Genomic DNA, 22,324 nt, shown 5'->3' on the forward strand with positions numbered 1-22,324 from the left:
ATAAACAGGTAATCAAACAAAGATATAACCGCAAATTGAGATGAATGCTGTGAAGAAGCAAAAGGAATTTAAGAGGAATTTAAGATACGACAGAGAGAGCCTGGAGATTTTATTAATATGAATATGTTCAGTTGCAAGTAACATAATAAATACTACCACTGATTTTTTAAAAACAAAGACATTTATCTCTCCCAAAAGAAGTATGGAAGTAGACGGTTCCTAAATCAGTATAGTGGCTACACTCTATCATAAAGGACTCAGTCTCCTTCTATCTTTTCCCCTCTTTTATTTCTGTGTCTCAGCATGTTGACTTTTTGTCCTTGGGCTTCTCACCTCACTAATCTAAACTGCTATACTTCTAAGACAACTGCAATCAAGGAATAAAGAGGTGGCCAGAGTCTCCTTACTTTCTTTTTAACTAATCTCTACACCCACCATGGGGCTCGAACTCAAGACCCCAAGAGCAAGAGTCGCATGCTCTACTGACTGAGCCAGCCAGGAGCCCCTGGACTTTTTATAAGAGAGCAAAATCCTTCTGAGAAGCTTTATAAGCAAACATTTCTTTATGTCTCTTTGGTCAGAGCTGGGTCACATGCACATCTCTAAATCAATCTACATCCACAGAGATTGGGATTAGTGTGCTTGGTTTAGATTATTCATTTCCTAGCAGTAGGAGAGTGAACCCTCCCTCTCTGAACATGTTGCTGTCCTCACAATTATCCAAGTTCCTTAAAATAGATCTTAAAAAAGGGAAATCATTTTTTAGTAGGCACAATAGTGAAAATAAAAATCCAAAAGATTCATTCACCAAGTAAGTAACTAAATAGAGACAAAGACGACTCAAACATCCCTCAAAAGTTTCAAGCTTGGGTAACTACGACAATCACACTGCCAAGAATAGATAAAAAGAGAATGTGGGAGGAAAAACTTAGTTTGTGAGAGAGACAGAAAGTAATTCCACTTTTTTCTCCTTGAGTCTGAGGTGCAATTAGACTGGTAGAAATGGAGGATGAGACTTGAGGGAAGAGCTAGACTTCAACATTCATACTGGAATCATCCACAATGAGGCAGGATTTGAAACCATGGGGATAGACAGAACCACTGGTACAGAAAAGGTAGAGAGCAAAGGGAAAATGTCAGAAAAAAATCTTGGTGAATAGCTATAATTAGGAAATAGTAACATGATGATGTTGCCATAAAAGGAAAAGGAGAGGGAATAATTAATTTCAGAAATACAAGAATCAAAGGACCACAATCACATGGCAGCCAAGAAGTTTCTTTTTCTTTTTTTTTTTTCAATATTTTATCTTTAGGAGCGCCTGGGTGGCTCAGTCAGTTGAGCGTCCAACTTCGGCTCAATTTATGATCTCATAGTCTGTGAGTTTAAGCCCCGCGTCAGGCTCTGTGCTGACAGCTCGGAGCCTGCAGCCTGCTTCGGATTCTGTGTCTCCCTCTCTCTCTGACCGTCCCCCGTTCATGGTCTGTCTCTCTCTGTCTCAAAAATAAATAAACGTTAAAAAAAAAAGATTTTATTTTTAAATAACGTCTACCCAACATAGGGCTCGAACCCACACCCCCAAGATCAAGAGTTGCATGCTCCACTGACTGAGCCAGCCAAGTGCCCCAAGAAGTAGTTTCCAAAGGAAAGGAGTGATTGACATTGTTGACTGCTACAGAGATGTTAATGATTCCAAAATACTCTTGAAAATTTTCAGGAATGGTAGGAACATAATGCTCATGTGCACTTAATTGGATCCCTTTTTGTCTATTCTTTTAATGAGTTTGGAAGGGAAGGAATATATAGGTTGTCATGCTGGAGGCAACAGTAAAGTGGTAGTGGTAAGGAGCCACTGGATAAGTAATTGAGAACATTGTGAGCTAAGAGGAAGGAGCCTGGAGAGAGGCGAGAAGGTGAGGAACACTGATGGAAGGGGAAAATAGATGTACAGAGGCTGGAGCTCATGTTAAGGCTTAAAAGCCAGGTTCAGCAGTAGAGATGAGAATGTGAATAATGGAAGTAGTCAGAGAACATAAGACGTTGAAAAAAAATGGGAAATGAATTTCAAGGTATGTAGTGAATAACAGAAGTAAGGATAAAGGTCAAGAGAGGGGAGAATGTTAATCCCCAGCAAACTCATAAAAGCCATCAAGAAAGAGAAGAGAAGATGTAGATGGGCATTGAAATTCACTAAGGATGGCAGGATAAACATCTGGAAGCTGGAGGCCAACAGGAAGAGATGGGACTCGGTGATAAGACACTGGCCAAATGGCAAAAAAATGAATTGGTAAAACTTTAGTGGGAAGAGTATGACTGAGGAAACCAGAAAGACAAGAAAGCATGGCGTAAGGAGTACAGGGTCAGGCGCGGGGGAGACATTCATTTTATAAGAAGATGTAACTAACATAAAATCTGCTAAGGAGGTTCCTAGGCAGATGACCAGAAGAGACAGGATAGAACAGAATCCTATTCCAGGGATCCATCATAACAGAATTTAATTGCAGTATGACTGAGGGCACATGTACATCCCTTTTTGTACCAGGCACTGGTCCATGACCCCTACGAACTGTGGAGAGTTCAAACAGAAGTACTGCCTTCAGTGAGAACCTACAACCCCATATAATTGCATAATAACGCAAACATATGCAGATGAGAATGTGAATTACTAAAGATGGATACAGAACATGAAAACGATGGAAAAAGGGGCACGAGAACAGCAAAAGCCAGCGTTCCCTGGGGCAAGCACACCAATTTCTTGATAATTTAACTCCTGACAGATAAAAGGTAAAAGCTACACAGAGAGAGGTAAGAGGAAACAAAAGAAGGTAGCCTGCACTTTGGCAGAGAAGCCAAAGTATTTCTTACTTTGAGAAATAAAACTGAAACCAGATTACAGGAGGCTGCATGGCCTCTCAAATTCACTAGGCCTTTCAGAGACTTCTCACACACAGAAGCACAAATTACTTGTCCAGAATGCCAGAGATTCCTGGTAAGTCAGACTGTACACAAACAGACCCAAGTGCCCTTATGAGATGATATCAGGTCAGAGAAAGGCCAGTGAAAATAACTGACTTGAAGAATAAAAAAGGAGGCAGAACAGAGAGAGAAGGAAAGAGAGGGAGATGGGGGGAGGCGGGGGGAAGGGGCAGTGAGATGGGGAAGGAAGAAAGAAACCATGAAAAAATGAAGCTGCCAAAGGCATCAGACCCCAATCTCCCTATCTCTGCCTATCTTCTTATGCAAGAGAGTGACCAGTCTTATACAAAGGCAACAAACAGCAAAAAATGAGTGTCTGTGACCCATACGTAAGTGTGAATAATATTTAAGTAAGTGAACAGGGGCCATGTAACATTCACTGGCCATGTCAATTACATTTACATCAACTCTTTCTTCTTGATCTTGTAATAATTGCCTCATGTTTAACATAAGGCAAGATATCTCTTTATCCACAGAAATGTGTGTGGAGGCTTTATTAAGCAATTAACCCAAGTAGGCAAATAAACACCCTCATGAAACATCAAGATTAGTACCAAGATATATATGTGGTAGGGGACAGAAGCAGAGAAGAAAATTAGGAAGATAAAGGTTTATACTGTGAAAACAAAAGAAATAAAAATTGCCTTACAGTGAAAACTCAATAGTAATAAGGACACATAGTGAACATGATGATGTTATACCCCTTATCACTGACAGGAGCTTTATAATCGTTTTCACAGGACATGTTGTATATTGTGTTATTTCATACTCACTCAACCTTCTGCGATGCAGAGAACAGCTATCGTTGTTTTTAGTTAACAAATGAAAAAGTGAGGCTTTGGGGTCCCTGGGTGGCTCAGTCGGTTGGGTGGCTGACTTTGGCTTGGGTCATGATCTCACGGTCCATGGGTTCAAGCCCCGTGTTGGGCTCTGTGCTGACAGCTCAGAGCCTGAAGCCTGCTTCAGATTCCATGTCTCCCTCTCTCTCTGCCCCTCCCCCACTTGCACTCTGTCTCTCAAAAATGAGTAAAAATATTAAAAATTAAAAAAAAAGAAAAAAGAAAAGGTGAGGCTTAGAAAGGTGAAATCACTTGACTGTGGGCAAACAATCAGTAAAGAACAGACACTGGACTTGAACCTAGATCTTCTGACTCTTGGTGCTGTGGTCTGACTGGTCGTCCCAAATACTCGAACTTCTGGACTGAGCAGCATTCTTGCCCATAAGCAGAAAACAAGGAGGAAAGATGCCTAAATAACACTGAGACTATGTTTTCAACATGCTCACTATCCCCTGAATGCCCTCCTGACAAAGAGCAAGCTCAACCAATCACACACTGTGTGTGTGTGCATGTGCGTATACACACGTGGTATGTGTGTGCATACCTGTATGCCGGGGGCAGGTAGGGAGCTACAAAACCAACACTTAGGACATAAACAGTAAGTCATGAAGATCAGGTTAGAGCACTGAAGCCTGCCTCTCTGCATGGAAACAGTTACCTTGCATCAAGTTCCTCTTTGCATAAAACAATGACATTTTCATGATGTTTAGGAGCCTGCTTTTGGTTTCCAAAAGCTCTGGCGCCATACCATGCTGTCACTTTAACTGCCCTCCAGTGAGCCATCAAAAGCTTGGCTAGAATATTTTAAATACAGCAGTTTGCTTGCCACCAAAACACTAAGTTGCGATATTTTACATTTATCTCTATTTAAATTTTAGTGATGCTGCATAAATGTTAACGTGGTCTTATGCTAATACAATCACAGAGAAGTCTTAATAGTACCATGTACTGGCACACCCCCAGGGTGAGTTCTGGCCTGCTAACCAGACCTAATGCATGCTTCTCAAGTCATTTAGTTAGTTCCTTTTAAATAAGATGTGACATCAAGAATGTTACACAGTTTCCCCCAAGAAATGAGTTTCCAGAAGCAATGGCAAGGGACATTTGCTCATATTGAAAGTAGAAAGAAGGTACTTGGGATTACAGGAAAGAATTCCATAAAGAGTCTGGGGAGAGAGCTTACTAATGTTTGATTTAGTGATTTCATGGCTTTTGAGAAACAAAAAGTGAGCCTCAGTAAGTTCTCAAGCTTTTAAAGCCCTGAAGGTAAGACCCTGGACTTCTCTCTAGGGCTGAAATCACAATGTTACCAATGACAAACTCACGGTTTCTCTACCATTCCAGTGGATGCACATGCAAACATTTCCTTGGGCTTCCTAAGAGCCTGTCTAGGCCTGGTAGACGAGACTGAGGGAGGTGGAGGGCCCTGGAAGCCACAGCCTTGACTGTCAACAATACAGCCACAGGATAACCAGGGCTTGAATATCAAGGCACGTTAGCCATAAGGGACACAAAGACGTGCAGGGTGCTCAGCCTTCCCTCGTGCAACAATTCTTCTAGCCTTCCCAGCTTTGCCCCTCAATTTACTGAAAAAAGATGCTGAAGCCTTTCACAATGAGAAGGCATCAGAGATTCTGATTAAACAACAATAAACATGCATGAAAGGCAAAGGAAATCTTTTCAAAACAAAGCCTGCAATGGCAGAAATGTTCAAAATAGCCTTTCTGCTGCAACATCTTAATCCCAGCACTCAAGCAGAACAACCCCTAACAGCCACCACCCATGCCCGTGCAGCAAGATCCAGATTACTGGTTATTTTAGAGGCAAAGGAACAGATAGGAACAGATTTTCAAAAATGAAAGGAAGTACAGCTACCAAGGACCAACTGCAGCTTGAAGACATCTTGACCTTTTTAGTATAGTGAAGTAGTACCCAAAAACCTTTTTGCATCCACCCTTTAGAGATGCTGCCTCCCCACTCCTCTTGCCTTATCACTTTTCTAGCATAAGCCAGAATAAGTGAAATTAAAACAAATCCCAACCCAGAGAGTACAAAAACCTGATTGCATGTTGACTGGTACCAGACAATCAGAAGACATAATCCCCTCCAAGAGGCCCCCCTTGGTCAGGTTCATCATTTATTCATCACCAGACATGGCTTCACTGCAAAAGGATCAACTCTTAGAGTTCATTCCTTCCCACCCAACTAGCTATGGTTGCTCTAACTTTTTATTGCTTTGAATACAAAAGAATGTGACCTATAGTACATTATTAAATGTCCTTAAGAGAAGGCGGAACAGAAAGTTGTACATGGTAAAAATATCTACTCGGAGTAAGGGCAGAATCAGATTCTTACTCTCGTTTCATTAGGATTACACTAAAATGTGGATAGGCACGTGCAAGAAAGAGTTAAAGTGTAACCTTCTTCCAGGCCAATCAGGCCAAAAATAAAGCTATACTTCACCTGAAGGACCCCGACAATTTTGCTAATGGGATGTCCATCCATGTCATGCTGCTCACCTGGAAAAGGCAGCCCCCAGCACAAATGCAGCATACTCCTTCACCAGGGGCTCTGTGCTGTTCAGCCCATTGATCACCACTTGAAGGCCACCGAAGGAAAGCAGGTCCTGTGCATTATCCATCTGTAACAAAGACATGGCTTAGTACAGTCCAGCCATCAAGGATTACTGCCTTTCTTTTGGTGACTATTCTAAAAGCCGAAAAAATCAAGTAAAAACCAATGGAGACCTTTCTAACTGGAAAAAGATATGTAAAAACAACCTAAATTCATACATTTGAGATTTCTGAATTCATCTAACATGATTTTCGAGCACCTGTGTGGAAATGGCAGAAATGGCACCTAGTTATTGTTTATGCCAAACATGTCCTGGAAAATTCTAAAACCATAATGAATCACAAAGCTTACTCTAAATGTACAAGCTGTTAACACAAAGATCTGACATCGTCAGGACTAGTAAATAGTGCCAAGCTTCCTATTGATGTCTAGTCCTAATGCAGGCAGTGGAAGCAGCAGACACACACACACAAAAAAGGCTTTTTCAAATTTTGTTATTATTATTGTTTAAATGTTTATTTTTGAGAGGAAGAGAGAGAGCATGAGCAGGGGAGGTGCGGAGTGGGGGGGGGCGGAGGGAGAAGATCTGAAGTGGGCTCTGTGCTGACAGGAGAGAGCCTTATGCAGGGCTCCAACTCACAAACCATGATATCATGACTTGAGCCCAAGTTGGATGCTTAACTGACTGGTGCCACCCAGGCACCCCAAAGGCTGTTTTTTAATTAGAAGTCAAGGGACTATGTAACATGAACCCTGTTGCACAGGGAGGGGGGTCTAGCAGAGTGCTAGAGGAAGAATACCAATAATACCTCCTCTCCTCCCTCTTCCTCACTTCATACAGTCTAAGGCTGACTCACTGGGAGGGCACTCATGATAAAATGTATACAGAAGTCTCTCTCAAAGGCTATATAGTGTGATAAAATTCTATCAAACAGCACTGGTCTAGGCTATCCTTTAAGGTCCAAAGCCCCAAGTCTAGACTCTCTTTTATTCTAAAGGGAATATCATGCCCCAGGCTTCATTAATATCCTGTAACAAGAACACTCAACTTGCTCAGAAAGGTCACTGGATCCGGTTTCCTTCATGAACTATGGTCTCCACTGGAAATACCTTTGTTGATACAAAGGCTGCCTCCTGCCCACAAGTGGATTCCACTCTACAAATCATCAGGACAATACAGGAAGCTAGAGCCCAACAATGTATCTGCTACCCACCTTTTTCCTCCAGATGCCACAGAGCCACTTCCTAACTTTGTCCTTCTAAACTAGACAAAGGCTCTAACAGAGAAACTGAGTTTGAAGGGCTTTGATTCTTTCTGTGTTTCTGAGTGGAACTAGCCTGTTTTTACCACTTAGAAGATCATTTTTATATATTCTGATATCATCTCCACAAGAGCAGTTTTATTTTGTCTGTCCACTCTTGTAGATCCAGTGATTACAACAGCGTCGAGTATATAATTAGGTACTCAATAAATAATTGGGTTTTTAAAAATGTTTATTTTTGAGAGTGAGAGAAAGAGAGGTAGTGTGGGAGCAGGACAGCGGAGGGGGGGGGATCCAAAACAGGCTCTGTGCTGATAGCAGGGAGCCTAACGTGGGGCTAGAACTCGTGAACTGTGAGATCATGACCTGAGCTGAAGTCTGGCCCTCAACGGACTGAGCCACCCAGGAACCCCAATAAATAACTGTTAAACCAACGAACAAATCTGATCAAAAAAAAAAAAAAATGTTACTGCAATAAAGTCTACTGTGAATTAAAAAAAAAATGCAACCTGGGGTATCTGTGCCAACAAAATGGATGGATCCCTGGTACCAGAGACCTAAAGACATGGCCAATCCAGGGTCCTGAACAAGCATCGAGTCTGCTGTGCCTTAACGGACCTAAGCCAGGGCTGGGATTTTTCTGTCCCAATCCGTCCTTATGAAGAGGAGTGATTACTGGGCCATAGGCCAGCCAACTAGGGAGACTGAGAGTTGACTGTTTGCTGACATAAGCACTAATAATACTTCATGAGCCTTCCTTTCTCACATACTCTAATTTTAAAACCTAAGAACGCACTGCCTCTTTTTGATCCTCCCTCCTCCAAGTTTTCTGGATAACAAAGCCATGGCTCAGAGCCCTGTCATTCCATGCCTGGGGTGGCCACTTGTCAAACCTGGTAGGAGTTCTTAATGGAGCAGCTGCCAGTCTAACAGCCGCAGAGCAATACAGCCCGGAGTCCTAGAGGTTCTGATGTAGATGTAGTTTATCTTTATTACTACAAAGACAATTCAGGGTGTTATAAATTCTAACATTTAGATAAGCACCTCAATCTCTTCAATATGTTTTCTCATTTGTTATTTCACTGAAGATGAGGAAGAATCATTCTGCTCACTGCACACCCAGAAGATCTAGCTTCAAAATCTGGGCCCTGCTCGGTATCACACAGGAGAAGGCATCATCAGGGCCCAGGTCTGCAGTTCCCCATCTAGATCTGGGGCCATAACTTTCCCCAGGCTGCCTTCAGTTTGGGCAGGGACAGGTGGACAGAAACTCAAGGCAGAGGGAGGAAGGGCGGGCATGAGTAAGGGAACTGTGCCAACACTCTGGCAGAAAAGAGAGAACAGAGCACTGGACAGGCAATGAGAGGATAGGAAACAGAGAAAGGGAGAAATGATGGTTAATAACTGAGGAGTCATGTGAGGGGAGGCAAACATACTGCCCTAGGGTACATGGGGCAGACAGAGGCTGTACCTCATAAATAACTCACTATTTTCCAAATACACAGTTTAGCTTTTTACAAATCTTGTTTAATAATTCCAATATAGCTGTGAAGAGTCCTAGGGCAGAGCCTGTTTGGGTCCTTGAAGCCTGTGGCTCCTCAAAGTTTCTAAACAGTGAGTCTAGAACCAGAGTGGACTGGTGAAGTTTCTGGCAAGGGGAGTCCTATCTTCCTCAAAGCTAGCACTTTATTACCCAACTCCCCATCACAACTAGAATTAAAGGTTAAGCTGTGTCTTCTTTAATTCCCCTGTGAAATCACAATTCAACACTGTGGTATGATAGCCTGACATACCAGCCCAAAGTGAGAACCTTGTATTTCTAATCTAAAGGCCGATGACTCAGAACATTTATGACTCTTCTGCCAACAGAGCCAAGTTTGGCCTCACGAGGAAAATGGTTCCAGGGCTGACCTCAAACTAAGTTACGTGATGTTGAAGAAACTTTTTACCCCACCTAGTAACCCATGAAAGCAGAATAGAACGCCACCCTAGAGAGGACCCGCCACCAGATAACTGGCAGGCTTGCATGAGAAAAAAATTTCGGAGGGCGCCTGGGTGGCTCAGTCGGTCAAGTGTCCAACTTCGGCTTAGGTCATGATCTAGCGGTTTCTGAGTTCGAGCCCCGCATCGGGTTCTGTGCTGACAGCTCGGAGCCTGGAGCCTGTTTCAGATTCTGTGTCTCGTGCTCTCTCTGCCCCTCCCCTGCTCATGCTCTCTCTCTGTCTCAAAAATAAGTAAAACATTTTAAAAAAAGTGTTTTTTTTGTCTGGGCCCTGCTAGCCTCCTGGGTACTCACTGCCCTGTGGATATAAGTTCTCCAGTGATTTTGGCCTTTTATGCTCAACTAAAGTCAGGGCCTATAGAAACCTGATACCTAAAGATCCACCCAAGTATGTTAAGTGAGAAAAAAATAAAAGCTGCCAAGATCAGAGCAGGACTGAGTTGGCCACTAACCCCTAGGATCCTTAATCCTTTAAATATCTGCAACGGAAAAGCTGTTGGAATTCTTGTTTTTCACCCTGGAGAGAAAGACAGGAAAAGGGAAAGAGAACTCAGGCCCACTTTCTCTCTAAGAGGATCATAGACCTGCTATTTGAGGCCTGAGAAAGAGTTATGAGCAAAGAAAGAAGATGAAGAAGCCACATCATAATTCCTGCAGATAGAGTATACACTCATCCTCTCTCATCACAAAGGCAGGCAAAATACTAAAGAAAGAAAGAACGTCTTTTAGCCTAGTTTATAGAGAACAAGGACGCAGTCATGCGTGGGAGGATGCTGAAGATCTGTATCTTGATGAGGATCTCAAACAAGCTTTTGATTATGATTACACAGTCTTCCTGGGCCACCATCATCCCTAGTCTGAATTACCGCAATAGCCTCCTGTCTGGTTTCCGTGCTTCTACCCACACCCCCTGCCTCCAGTCTAATTCTTAACAAAATGGGCAGAGGGATCCTTTAAAGCCAAGTCAGAGCATGTTGTTCTTATGCTCAACAGCCTTTAATAATGTTCAGTTTCATATTCTTTTCCATGGTCTACAAGGCACCCCATTATCTTCCTCTCATTATCTAAGCTTCATCTACTTCCCTCTCTTCTTTCAGCTCCAACTACATGGACTTGCTCTGATTCCATAAACACACTACACATGTTCCCACCTTAAGGGTTTGGTACTTGCTGTTTCTCCTGCCTGAGATGCTCCTTTTTTTTTTTTTTTTTTATATGAAATTTATTGTCAAATTGGTTTCCATACAACACCCAGTGCTCATCCCAAAAGGTGCCCTCCTCAATACCCATCACCCACCCTCTCCTCCCTCCCACCCCCCATCAACCCTCAGTTTGCTCTCAGTTCTCAACAGTCTCTTATGCTTTGACTCTCTCCCACTCTAACCTCTTTTTTTTTTTTTTTTTCTTCCCCTCCCCCATGGGTTCCTGTTACGTTTCTCAGGATCCACATAAGAGTGAAACCATATGGTATCTGTCTTTCTCTGTATGGCTTATTTCACTTAGCATCACACTCTCCAGTTCCATCCACATTGCTACAAAAGGCCATATTTCATTTTTTCTCATTGCCACGTAGTATTCCATAGTGTATATAAACCACAATAAAAATATGGAACGCTTCACGAATTTGCGTGTCATCCTTGCGCAGGGGCCATGCTAATCTTCTCTGTATCGTTCCAATTTTAGTATATGTGCTGCCGAAGCGAGCACGAGATGCTCCTTTCCAACACTGCCAGTCCTTACCAAGATCTACCTTTATTTTCCTATAGCATTTTTCAAATTTAAACACATCATCTATAATTTATTTATGAGTTACATTTATTATCTATCTGTCTCTGCTATACGGTAAGCTCCAATTTTGCTCACTATATGTATTTTAAGTGCCTGTAATAGGTCTTGCTACTTAGCTGGCATTCAATAAATTAATTTATTGAATAATAAACAGGTTCTCTTGGCTCCTTCTCCTTAGATCTACCTAAGCCCTTCTGAGCTTCATTCAAATGATACCAGTATCCTGGAAGAGGCAGAGTGACCAAAAGGTGAAGAGCACAGTTTTGGGTCAGACAGACCTTACTGCAGATCCCAGCTCTAGCACTCACTAACTGGGTAAACGTGGGCAATCTCAGACGTGACCTGTGTCTTACTTGCCTCAGTTATAAAATGGAACTAATAACAACACCCACTCAAAAGGCAGCTGTGGAAGCCAACGAAATGATGTGTACAAAGTACTTGAGTAAGTGGCTTGTCTGTGGTAATGCTCAATAAATATTAACTATTATAATTATGGCCCAAGTGTGATCAGTCCTTTCCCTGCTACAAACTCTCTAACGAGTCTTAAAATTAAGGATAAAATCATAAAGAGCCTGCTATTCCCAACTCCACCTCTCTGAAACTCTAACTTTTTCACTTTAGGTATGCTATCCTATCTAGTATTTCCCACGTCCTCAGTCTCACCAAGCTCTCTCTTCTCTACCTTAGACTCTTTACACATGTTATTTCCCCTGCCTAAAGTAATCTGATCCAAGGGTTGGCAAACTTTTCCAAAGGGGCTGACAGTAATTATTTGTGGCTTTTGTGAACCATAGGGTTTCTGACACAACTATTAAACTCTGCATTGTACCATAAAAATAGCCCCCAACAATAGAATACATTAAAAAACAGGTGTGGCTGTGTCCCAATAAAACTTTATCTACAAAAGCCTTTTTCAACACCTCTAACTAGGCTAAGTTCCCTATTATATACTTCCACATTACACTCTGGAGCCATTATCACAATCTTAAATTTGAATTATCTCATTATTAAATTGTTCATTCTTCAATTGTTGTCTATTTTGCCTCTGCTGTATCATCACTGTTGAAAAAATAATGGAGGTTAACATTCCCAATGAAAAAGAGATTAGCCCTCCCTTTTAGAATTTATCTTCCTATAATAGCTATTGGTCTAGGTTAAAAGTACTATATGCCCTGAGAGAGAAGTAAAGATGTTGATGCTATTTCCTTAGGATTCAGGGCAAGGAGGTTTGTTGTCAGAGAGGTTAGTTAAAAGTCAGGTTTATGGACAAAGAAATACATTACCTGATGGACATAATATTCAAGATCAAAGAGTGCAGCAATCTTCTCTTCTAGGCTGGAGCTGGAACTATTGAATTTGTTGATCAGCCGTACCATGATCTGCATGTCAGTCTCAATGACAACATTCAGCTCCTCAAAGTCCTTCTTCAGCTCCTCAATGGGGCGAAAGAGCCGTTTAATCTTGGCCTGTCTTGCCTAAGGAGATAATTGAAGCAAAGAGATAATTAGGTCAATTGGAGACATTTCCCCAAGACTCTTGTGGTCTACCATGGATGCCCATTTTCAAACAACTACTGCTCCAGAATTCAAAACCTTCTTTCATCTGTACTATCCAAAAATCCTACCACAGGAATATCTCATCTTATTGCACTTCACTTTGCCACACTTAGAGATAATACATTTTTTACAAATTTAAAGTCTGTGGTAACCTGCATTTAGCAAGGCTATCAGCACCATTTTCCCAACAACATTTGCTTATTTTGTGTCTGTCACAAATTTGGTAATTCTTGGACTATATACAAACTTTTTCATTATTATTATATTTGTTACTGTGCTCTATGATTAGTGGTTTTTGAGATTACTACTGTAACTGTTTTGGGTTAACAAACCACACCCATATGACAGTGAACTTAAGTGATCAATGTTATGTATGTTCTGAATGTTCCACTGACAGGCAATTCCCCCATCTCTCTACCTCTCTTCGGGCCTCCTTATTTCCTGAGACGCAGTGATAATAAAATCAGGCCAATTAATAACCTTACAATGGGTTCTTAAGAGTTCGAGTGAAAGCAAGAGTCTCACGTCTCATTTTAAATAAAAATCTAGAAATGATCAAGCTTAGTAAGGAAGGCACATCAAAAGAAGAGATAGCAAAAGACAAGCCTCTTGTGCCAAACAATTAGCCAAGGTGGGAATGCCAAGAGTTCCTGAAGGAAATTCAAAGTGCTACTCTAGTGAACACAGGAACAATAAGAAAGCAAAACAGTCTTATTGCTGATATGGAGAAAGTTTAAGTGCTCTGGATAAAAGATCAAACCAGTCACAACATTTCCTTAAGCCAAAGCCTAATCCAGAGGAAGGGCCCTAAACTCACTTTAATTCTATGAATGCTGAGAGAGGTGAGGAATCTGCAGAAGAAAAACTTAGAGGCTAGCAGAGATTGGTTCATGAGGCTTAAGAAAACAAGCCACCTCCATAACATACAAGTGCAAGGTGAAGCAAAAGTGCTGATATAGAAGATGCAGCAAGTTTTCCAGAAGATATAGCTAATTCATGAAGGTGGCTATATTCAGCAACAGATTTGCAATGTAGATGAAATAGCCCTCTATTGGAATAAGATGCCATCTAGGACTTATATAGTTAGACAGGAGAAATCAATGCCTGGCTTCAAAGCACAGGCTGATTTTCTTGTTAGGGGCTAATGTAGCTGGTGACTTTAAGTTGAAACCAGTGTTTATTTACTTCTAAAAATCCAAGCCCCTAAGAATTAAGCTAAATCTATCACGCCTGTATTCTATAAATAGAACAAAGCCTGAATGACAGCATGTCTGTTTACAACATGGTTTACTCAATTATGTTGAGACCACTGTTGAGACATACTGCTCAGGAAAAAAAATTCCTTTCAAAACATTATTGCTTATGGACAATGCACCTGGTCACCCAAGAGCTCTGATGGAGAGGTACGACGAGATTAATGTTGTTTTCATGCCTGCTAACATAACATCTATTCTGCAGCCCATGGATCAAGGATTCACTTCAACTTTTAAGTTCCAATTAGAATATTAAGAAAATACATTTTGTAAGTCTACAGCTGCCATAGGTAATGATTCTCCTAGTGGAACCGGGCCAAGTAAATTGAAAACCTGTTGGAAAGGATTCACAGTTCTAGATACCATTAAGAACATTGTTGATTTATGAGAAGAGGTCAAAAAATCAACATTCACGGGAGTTTGGAAAAAGGAGGTTCCAGCTCTCATGGATGAATGTGAGGAGTTCAAGACCTCAGTGGAAGAAGTCACTGCAGATGTGGGAGAAATATCTAGAGAATCAGAATTAGAAGTGGAGCCTGAAGATGTGACTAAACTGTTACAATAGGATGATGAAACTTTAGCAAATGAGGAGTCACTTCTCACAGATGAGCAGAGACAGTGGTTGCCTGACATGGAATCTACTCCTGGTGAATGTGCTGTAAAGAAAGTTGAAAAATGCCAACAAAGGATTTAGAATATTCCGTAAACTTAGTTGATAAAACAGCAGCACGGTTTGAGAGAACTGACTCCGAATTTTTTGAGACAAGTTCTACTGTGGGTAGAATATTATCAAACAGCATCACATGCTGCAAAGAAACTGTTCATGAAATTCTTCAATGTGGCAAACTTCACTTACTGTAAGAAACTGCCACAGCCACCCTAAAATTCAGTGGCCACTATCCTCATCAGTCAAGCAGCCATCAGCATCGAGGCAGGACAGTCCCCAAGCAAAAGGATTACAACTCACTAAAAGCTCAGGTGGTTGGCATTTTTCAGCAATAAGCTCCTTTTTTTAAAAATTTTTTTAAGTTAATTTTTTTGTTTTTGAGAGAGAGAACAAGCAAGGGAGGGGCAGAGAAAGAAAAGGAGGCACAGAATCCGAAGCAGGCTCCAGGCCCCGAGCTGTCAGCACAGAGCCTGACGCAGGGCTCGAACCCACAAACCTTGAGATCATGACCCGAGCCGAAGTCAGGCACCCAACCAACTGAGCCACTCGGGCACCCCAGCAATAAAGTTTTTTTGAACTAAGGTATGTATATTGGTTTTTTTAGACATAATGCTATCCTACACTTAACAGAGTACAGTATAAAATAAACATAACTTTTATATGCCCTGGGAAACCAAAAAATTAATCCGACTTGCTTTATTGCAGTGGCCTAGAACCAAACCCACAGTATCTCCAAGGTACACCTGTACCTTCTAGGATGCCCACAGAAGACAGCCCTCAGAGTCTAACCATATAGACCTCTGCCCCAAAACACACGATTTTCCAAGGCTCACTTATACCAGTCTGACTTACAATGTTCAAAAAGAATGGAAAGTCTTCTTGTTGCAATCACTGAAGTCAGGGGAAGCAATGAAAGCTCACCTTCAACCCCTAACCTCACACGAAAAGGCTGAGGTTTAAGATCAAATTATCTGTACCTTGCTTCTCTATCTTCTACAATGACTGAATACCTTCACTTTGCCCTGCCCAATCCAGCAACATTTTAGGGAAACCGGACATAGGAAACTGTGGGTAAAGAGCTACCAGAGTGGGAGCAATCTGCTGATGAAAATTAGATCACTGTCATTACTGTCAATCTAACTACAGGTGTACAATTTGTTCAACTGTCTGAAGTGGCTAAATTACTGTATGTACTACACTCAAGTCTCAATTTTCTCTCAATCCCTCCCCACTGTACACACATACAAAAGTTTTAAAAACGAAGTTATGTTGGAGGTGAATAAAAGACTTCAATTAGATACTTTACACATGTGACACTCCTGTTTACTTCCCAATTTTAGAGGATAGTGTTCATAAAGAGAGTCTGAAAGATCACAGTGGTTTTGAGTCTCTATCTTCCAAGAAAAATTAAAAGGCACGAATATTTATAAAAAGCAGAATGATGAATAGCTGTTGGCTCCAAACTGCTCATCTATTACCTATGGGTTTTCTCCCCAGTTATAAGTACTCCATATAAACACCAACCAAAGAAATGAATCAGCCTCTCTTAAAAAAAGACCAAGCTCCTAGCAGAGCAATCACATCTAAGGGATGTCATATCCTGTTTCTTTGGGTTAAAACAAGAGTGAAATGCTTCCCCTACACCCAGCTAAAGGACCCTGGATGGCCGCCAAAGGAAGGGCAAAGAGGTCCAGGGAAGCTGAGTCACTGCCTAGAGCTGTTGGATGACAGGCAAGTGAGCAGGGTAAGAAACAAGGCTCCTCTACCTCACAAAAGTGATGTGCACCTGGCCCTCAGGAAGGCCTTTAAAGCAACAATAACTTTTTATTTTGCAATAATTATAAGCTCACAGAAAATGAGAAAAATAATATAGGAGTACCATGTACCCTTTGTTCAGCTTCCCCCAATGGTAACATCTTACCTAACAAGAGTATGCTAACAGAACCAAGAAAATAACAAAGGTACAATACTGTTAACTAGACTATAAGCCTTATTCAGACTTCATCAGCTTTTACATGCACACATTTGCTTATATGCACATGTGTATTATTCTATGCAGTTTTATCCAATGTATACATTCATGTATCCACCAGAACAATCAGGCTACTGAACTATTCCACCACCACCAAACAACTCCATTGAGCTACCCCTTTATAAGCTGCACCTCATCCTCCCGCCCATCCCTGTGCCCTGGCAACCACTAATTTTTTCTACATATCCATAATTCTGGCATGTGAGGAATGTTATAAAGATGGACTCACACAGTCTGTAATCTTTTGAGATAGGTTTTTTTTTTTTTTATCTGAACATAATGCACTTGAGATCTATCCAAGTTATCACACGTATCAATGGTTCATTTATTTTTTTTTTAAGTCTATTTATTTTTTGAGAGAGAGAGAGATAGAGAACATGTGAAAGAGAGAGAGCACCCACATGGGAGAGGGGCAGAGAGAGATAATCACAAGTAGGCTCTATCCTGTCAGAGCGGAGCCCGAAGTGGGGCTTGAACTCACGAATTGTGAGACCATGACCTTAGTAGAAATCAAGAGTGAGATGCTTAAAAGACTGAGTCACCCAGGTGCCCCAATGGATCATTTATTTTTAATGCTGAGTAGCATTCCACTCTATAGGTATACAGTTTGCTTAACCATTTACCTGTTGAACATTTGAGATGTTTCCAGGTATTGGCTATTATGAATAAAATCACATGAATATGTGTACAAAGGCTTTTTAAAAAATGTTTACTTATTTTGAGAAAAAGAGAGAGAGAGAGAGAGAGAGAGAGAGAGAGAGAGAGAGAGAGAATCCCAAGCAGGCTTGGCATTGCCAGTACAGAGCCCAATGTGGGGCTCAAACTCACAAACCGTGACACCATGACCTAAGCTGAAATCAAGAGTCAGATGCTTAACCAACCGAGGCAACCAGGTGCCCCTGTATAAAGGTTTTTTATATAAATTTAAGTTCTTATTTCTCCAGGATAAATGCTCACAAGCATAACTACTGGGTCATATGATAAGCATATGTTTGGTTTTATAAGAAACTGCCTGTTTTCCACAGTGACTGTACCATTTTACATTCTCACCAACAATATGTGAAAGACCCAGTTTCTCCACATCCCCACTAGTATTTAATATTATCATTTATTGTTGTAGGTATTCTAATAGATGCATAGTGTTACCTCATTAAGGATTTAATTTGCATTTCTCCAAAATCTAATGACATTAAACATCTTCTCAATTGCTTATCTGCCATCCACAAATCTTAGGTGAAATGTCTGTCTGTTCGTTTCCTTTGCTCATTCTCTAAATACGTTGTTGTTTTTACTGCTGAGCTTTTAGAGTTCTTTACAGTCTAGATACAAGTCTTTAATCAGACACAGTCTTTGCTTTGCACCAAACTTAAACATGCCAAATTCAAGGACTATAGCTTAGCTAACACCATTCTCCCAACACTACCCAAATTTCAGTTACTACCGATTTCAGTTAACTACAATTGCATCAGCTACAAACTTTGCTGCTAGCTCTTCAGTCCACAAATCACTACATATAACATAAATGCTCATGATGATGAGTGGCTGATCACACTACTTCTTTTGAAGTCTGACTGGTCACTGTGGATTCATTACTCAGTTCATACAGAGATGTCAAGTGTGTAGTTGTAGGACTTCATCATCCTCTAATGATAAATCCATGTAACATTTCATAAAAACGAATAATCAAAAGAAAGAACTGGCCAAGAAAGATCAAAGTGTAGCAAAGAAATAAATAGTGGTAATTCTGATAGTAAAATTCATATTGAACATATATGTAGTTGCAGAATAAGTCTTAATTTTTGCTTCAACTATCCAACATTTTTAATTTTTTTTTCAACATTTATTTATTTTTGGGACAGAGAGAGACAGAGCATGAATGGGGGAGGGGCAGAGAGAGAGGGAGACACAGAATCGGAAACAGGCTCCAGGCTCTGAGCCATCCGCCCAGAGCCTGACGCGGGGCTCGAACTCACGGACCGCGAGATCGTGACCTGGCTGAAGTCGGACGCTTAACCGACTGCGCCACCCAGGCGCCCCTAACTATCCAACATTTTTAAAACATAAGAGAAAGTCTATACTTTCTTCCCTTATTTTGATACATTTCATTGTTCTTTTCTTCTTCCTGATGTTTCCAGTTTCTTTCTGCTATTATTTCCTTTCTATTTGGAGAATATTCTTTAGTCATTCTTTTAGGTAGGTCTGCTGGTTACAAATTCTTTTCATTTTCTTTTGTGCAAGAATACCTTGATTTCTTTTTCACTCATGAGAATATTTTCATTGGGTATAAAATTCTAAGGTTATAATTTTTTTTTCAGCACTTGAAAAATACTGTGCCACATAGTCTGGTCTCTGTGGTATCAAATGAAAAATGCACTGTCAATCATTGTTCCAGCAGTATATTGTTTCTAACTAGCTGCTTTCAACATTTTTTCTGTATTTCATTTTCAGGAGGTTGACTGTGAAGAGTCACGGTGTTGATTTCTCTGAGTTTATCCTACTGAAAATTCATTCAGTTTCAAGAATCCATTCATTTATGCTCTTGACCATATTTGGGGATTTTTCCATCTTTTTTTTTTTTTAATTTTTTTTTAATGTTTATTTATTTTTGAGAGAGAGAGCGAGCTGGGAAGGGGCAGACACAAAGGGAGACACAGAACCTGAAGCAGGCTCCAAGCTCCAAGCTGTCAGCACAGAGCCCGACAAGGGGCTCAAACTCATGAACCATGAGATCATGACCTGAGCCAAAGTCAGACGTTAACCAACCGAGCCACGTAGGCGCCCCCCATCTTTATTTCTTAGTTTATGTCTTCATTATTTTTCAGTATTCTTTCTCTTTTCCTAAGACTCCAATGGCAGAAATATTAGATCTTTTCTCATAATCACACAAGTCCCTAAGTCTCTGTTCACTGTTTTTCCTATTCATTTTCTCTGTTATTTAGACTTTTTAGTAATTTCTGTCAAGTTCACTGGTTCTTCTCTCTCTTCCCTATTCTGCTACTGAGCCCATTCAATGTTTTTAAACAATTTTGGTTGTATTTTTCCAGTTCTAAAAATTCCATTTGATTCTTTTTTACATCATCTAGTTCTTTGCTGAGGTTGTCATTTGTTTCAAGAGTTTTCACAATTGTTTGTTGAACCACTTTTATGTTAACTGCTTTGAAATCTTTGTAATTCAAAACTTCTGTGTCCTCTCACTTTTGGCATTTGTTAATTGTCTTTCCTAATTCAAGGTTTGATGTTCTTAGTTATTGGTATGGTGAGGGTTGTTTTATTTTGTTTTTGTTTTTGTTTTTATCCTGGACATTTTAGGTATCAAGTTTTACAACTATGAAGCCTATTCAATCTTCTTTTTCACCAGGCAGTTACAATGTTTACATTTAATACGCTGATTCTGTCCTTCTTGTATGACTGTAACTGTAAGACAGTTTCGTTTCCAGACCCTTTACAGTGTTATTTTGGTCTGTTTCCTTTATGTGCTACCCAGAGGCTCATCTAAAAACCTGGCAGTGTTCCACAACTTAGTTCAGTTCTCAAATCTTCTGCTATGTTAATTCTGGTCAGTTTCTCATGTGGGTCACTAGAGAGTTGCCCAGAACTTCATTTGTGAAATCCCTTTCTCCAGCTCCCTTTTCTCCAAAATCCTACCACCAGTTACTAGTTAGGAGGAAGAACAACATCACCTGCTGCCAGTGGACACTCTACATTGGTCTTTCCTTAGCTTCTATATCACCTGGGTGGGGGAAGTGAAACACTTCTTCATTGCTGCTGGTCTGAGGGTGGAAGTTTGGGCTTATCACTTACCCTCACTGACACTGCCCCAGAGTGGGGAGCAGAATGATGCCTCACACTATGTCAGTGCCACCAAGGAGAAGGTAGGACTATAGATTCTCCATTCACCACCACCTCCTAGACACCACCCCTCCTCCATCTCTGCTCCCCCACCCTCCCACCTCTGCCAACACACACAATAGCATCACCTCAGCTCCAAGTGAAAAACCACCTTGGTAGTGTCAGGCAGGGGAAGACATTCAAGTACATTTCTTGGTGTCTCAAGACACCATCCCAACAGGAGAACCAGCCTGCTACTTCCATGTGGAGGGTGGGAAACCAGGCTCCTCACTTGGTGTCTGCAGGTAACACACCAGCACGAGAAGCAGGGAACAGTCTTCTACCACTGGGCAGAGGGGAGAAATTCCAGCTGTCTGTTCAATCACTGAATTCAGCTCTCTGTTCAATCTTGGTCAAGATAGCAGAGCACTGCATCACATCATCTCATTGCCATCGGTAGGGGGATCTAAGTTCAGCCTCTCTGCTTAGCTTCTGCTGACACCATTCTGGTGGAGGAGTAAGAGTGCAGCCTGCTACCACTAAGTGCAAGATGGACATTCAAGTTCCTCATTCAACTTCCACTGGTACTAAGGGTGGGATGGGACATTTCCACTGTTTTTGGCTACAGTAGCCAAAAGTACTGTAAAAAAGGGTTTTGTTCTATTTGGCTGCCCTTTTCCTAGTGATTTCTCTAGAAAGACCAGGTCTTCTTTAGGGCTTTTTCTATCTGTACCTGTTAGCATTTCCTGGGTGTGGGCTCCTCCAATACCCACTCTGAGATATACAAAGGGGGAAAAGAAAGCCCAAGGAACTCAGTGCTGTGTCATTCTTCCAGTTCTAAGGTCCCTAGCCAGTCTGCTTTCTTCTTCCCACCTTGTAGAGTCTTCTAATATTTGCTTTCAGTATTACACCCAAGGTTTTTAGTTGTTCTTAGCAGGAGAAATAGTAAGAAATGAGTCTACTTTATCTTGTTCAGAATCAAAAGTCTGAGAAGGTCCCATTTTTAAGTGGAGCAATTTATAGCTACAGGTGAACAATAGCTGACATAATAAAATAAAGCATCAAGACATTTATGGTAATAGAGGTATAAAGGGATCAGATTCAACAACAAAAGCCCAAATCTGTTTGGCCAGACAGAGTTTTTCCACAAAGCAAGGGATTCTGGGAAGGACTGATTCATTTAAATCTAAGGTACCAATATACATAATAGAATTGGTGCCCTTCCACCTAAAAAATCAAGTAAAAAAATTTCAAATGATAGTATTGGCACAATATTTGACAGTATTATTTTTATAAATAGCAAAAGCACCATAAAACCTGGGTTTAAAGACTGATAAACAAAAAGGATGATGCCATCTGTAGCCAGAAGCCTGAGATATGTCAGAAACTCCCCAACCTACTTCAAGTCAATTTATTTGCCAGTCCCAAGGGCACTGACAATAAACTGAGTCAATCTAGACAGGCTCCAAATGAAAGCAGGAGAAAAATCCTAGGACCCAGCACCTCAGTGAAGAAGCCAATAACCTACACTCCACAGAAGTGAAAAAGG

General features: G+C 41.0%; 1 protein-coding gene and 1 non-coding gene across 3 annotated transcripts in view; both read right to left on the reverse strand.

The window, feature by feature from the left end:
- Positions 1-22,324, reverse strand: part of SIL1 (SIL1 nucleotide exchange factor) — a 220,499-nt gene that overhangs the window by 67,567 nt on the left and 130,608 nt on the right. For both annotated transcript variants that reach the window (XM_040444617.1, XM_040444618.1), the window contains exons 6-7: positions 12,723-12,914; positions 6,333-6,454 (exon numbers count right to left, since the gene is read on the reverse strand). In XM_040444617.1, coding sequence (XP_040300551.1) covers positions 6,333-6,454; positions 12,723-12,914 — 314 coding nt within the window. The remainder of the gene's footprint in view (positions 1-6,332; positions 6,455-12,722; positions 12,915-22,324) is intronic.
- On the reverse strand, positions 11,252-11,358 carry LOC121010894 (U6 spliceosomal RNA). Its single transcript, XR_005781409.1, has one exon. It is a non-coding gene; the product is annotated as a U6 spliceosomal RNA (small nuclear RNA).

The sequence above is a fragment of the Herpailurus yagouaroundi genome, unplaced genomic scaffold (genome assembly GCF_014898765.1).
Source record: "Herpailurus yagouaroundi ecotype Mexico unplaced genomic scaffold, PumYag 192, whole genome shotgun sequence".
Lineage (NCBI taxonomy): Eukaryota > Metazoa > Chordata > Mammalia > Carnivora > Felidae > Herpailurus > Herpailurus yagouaroundi.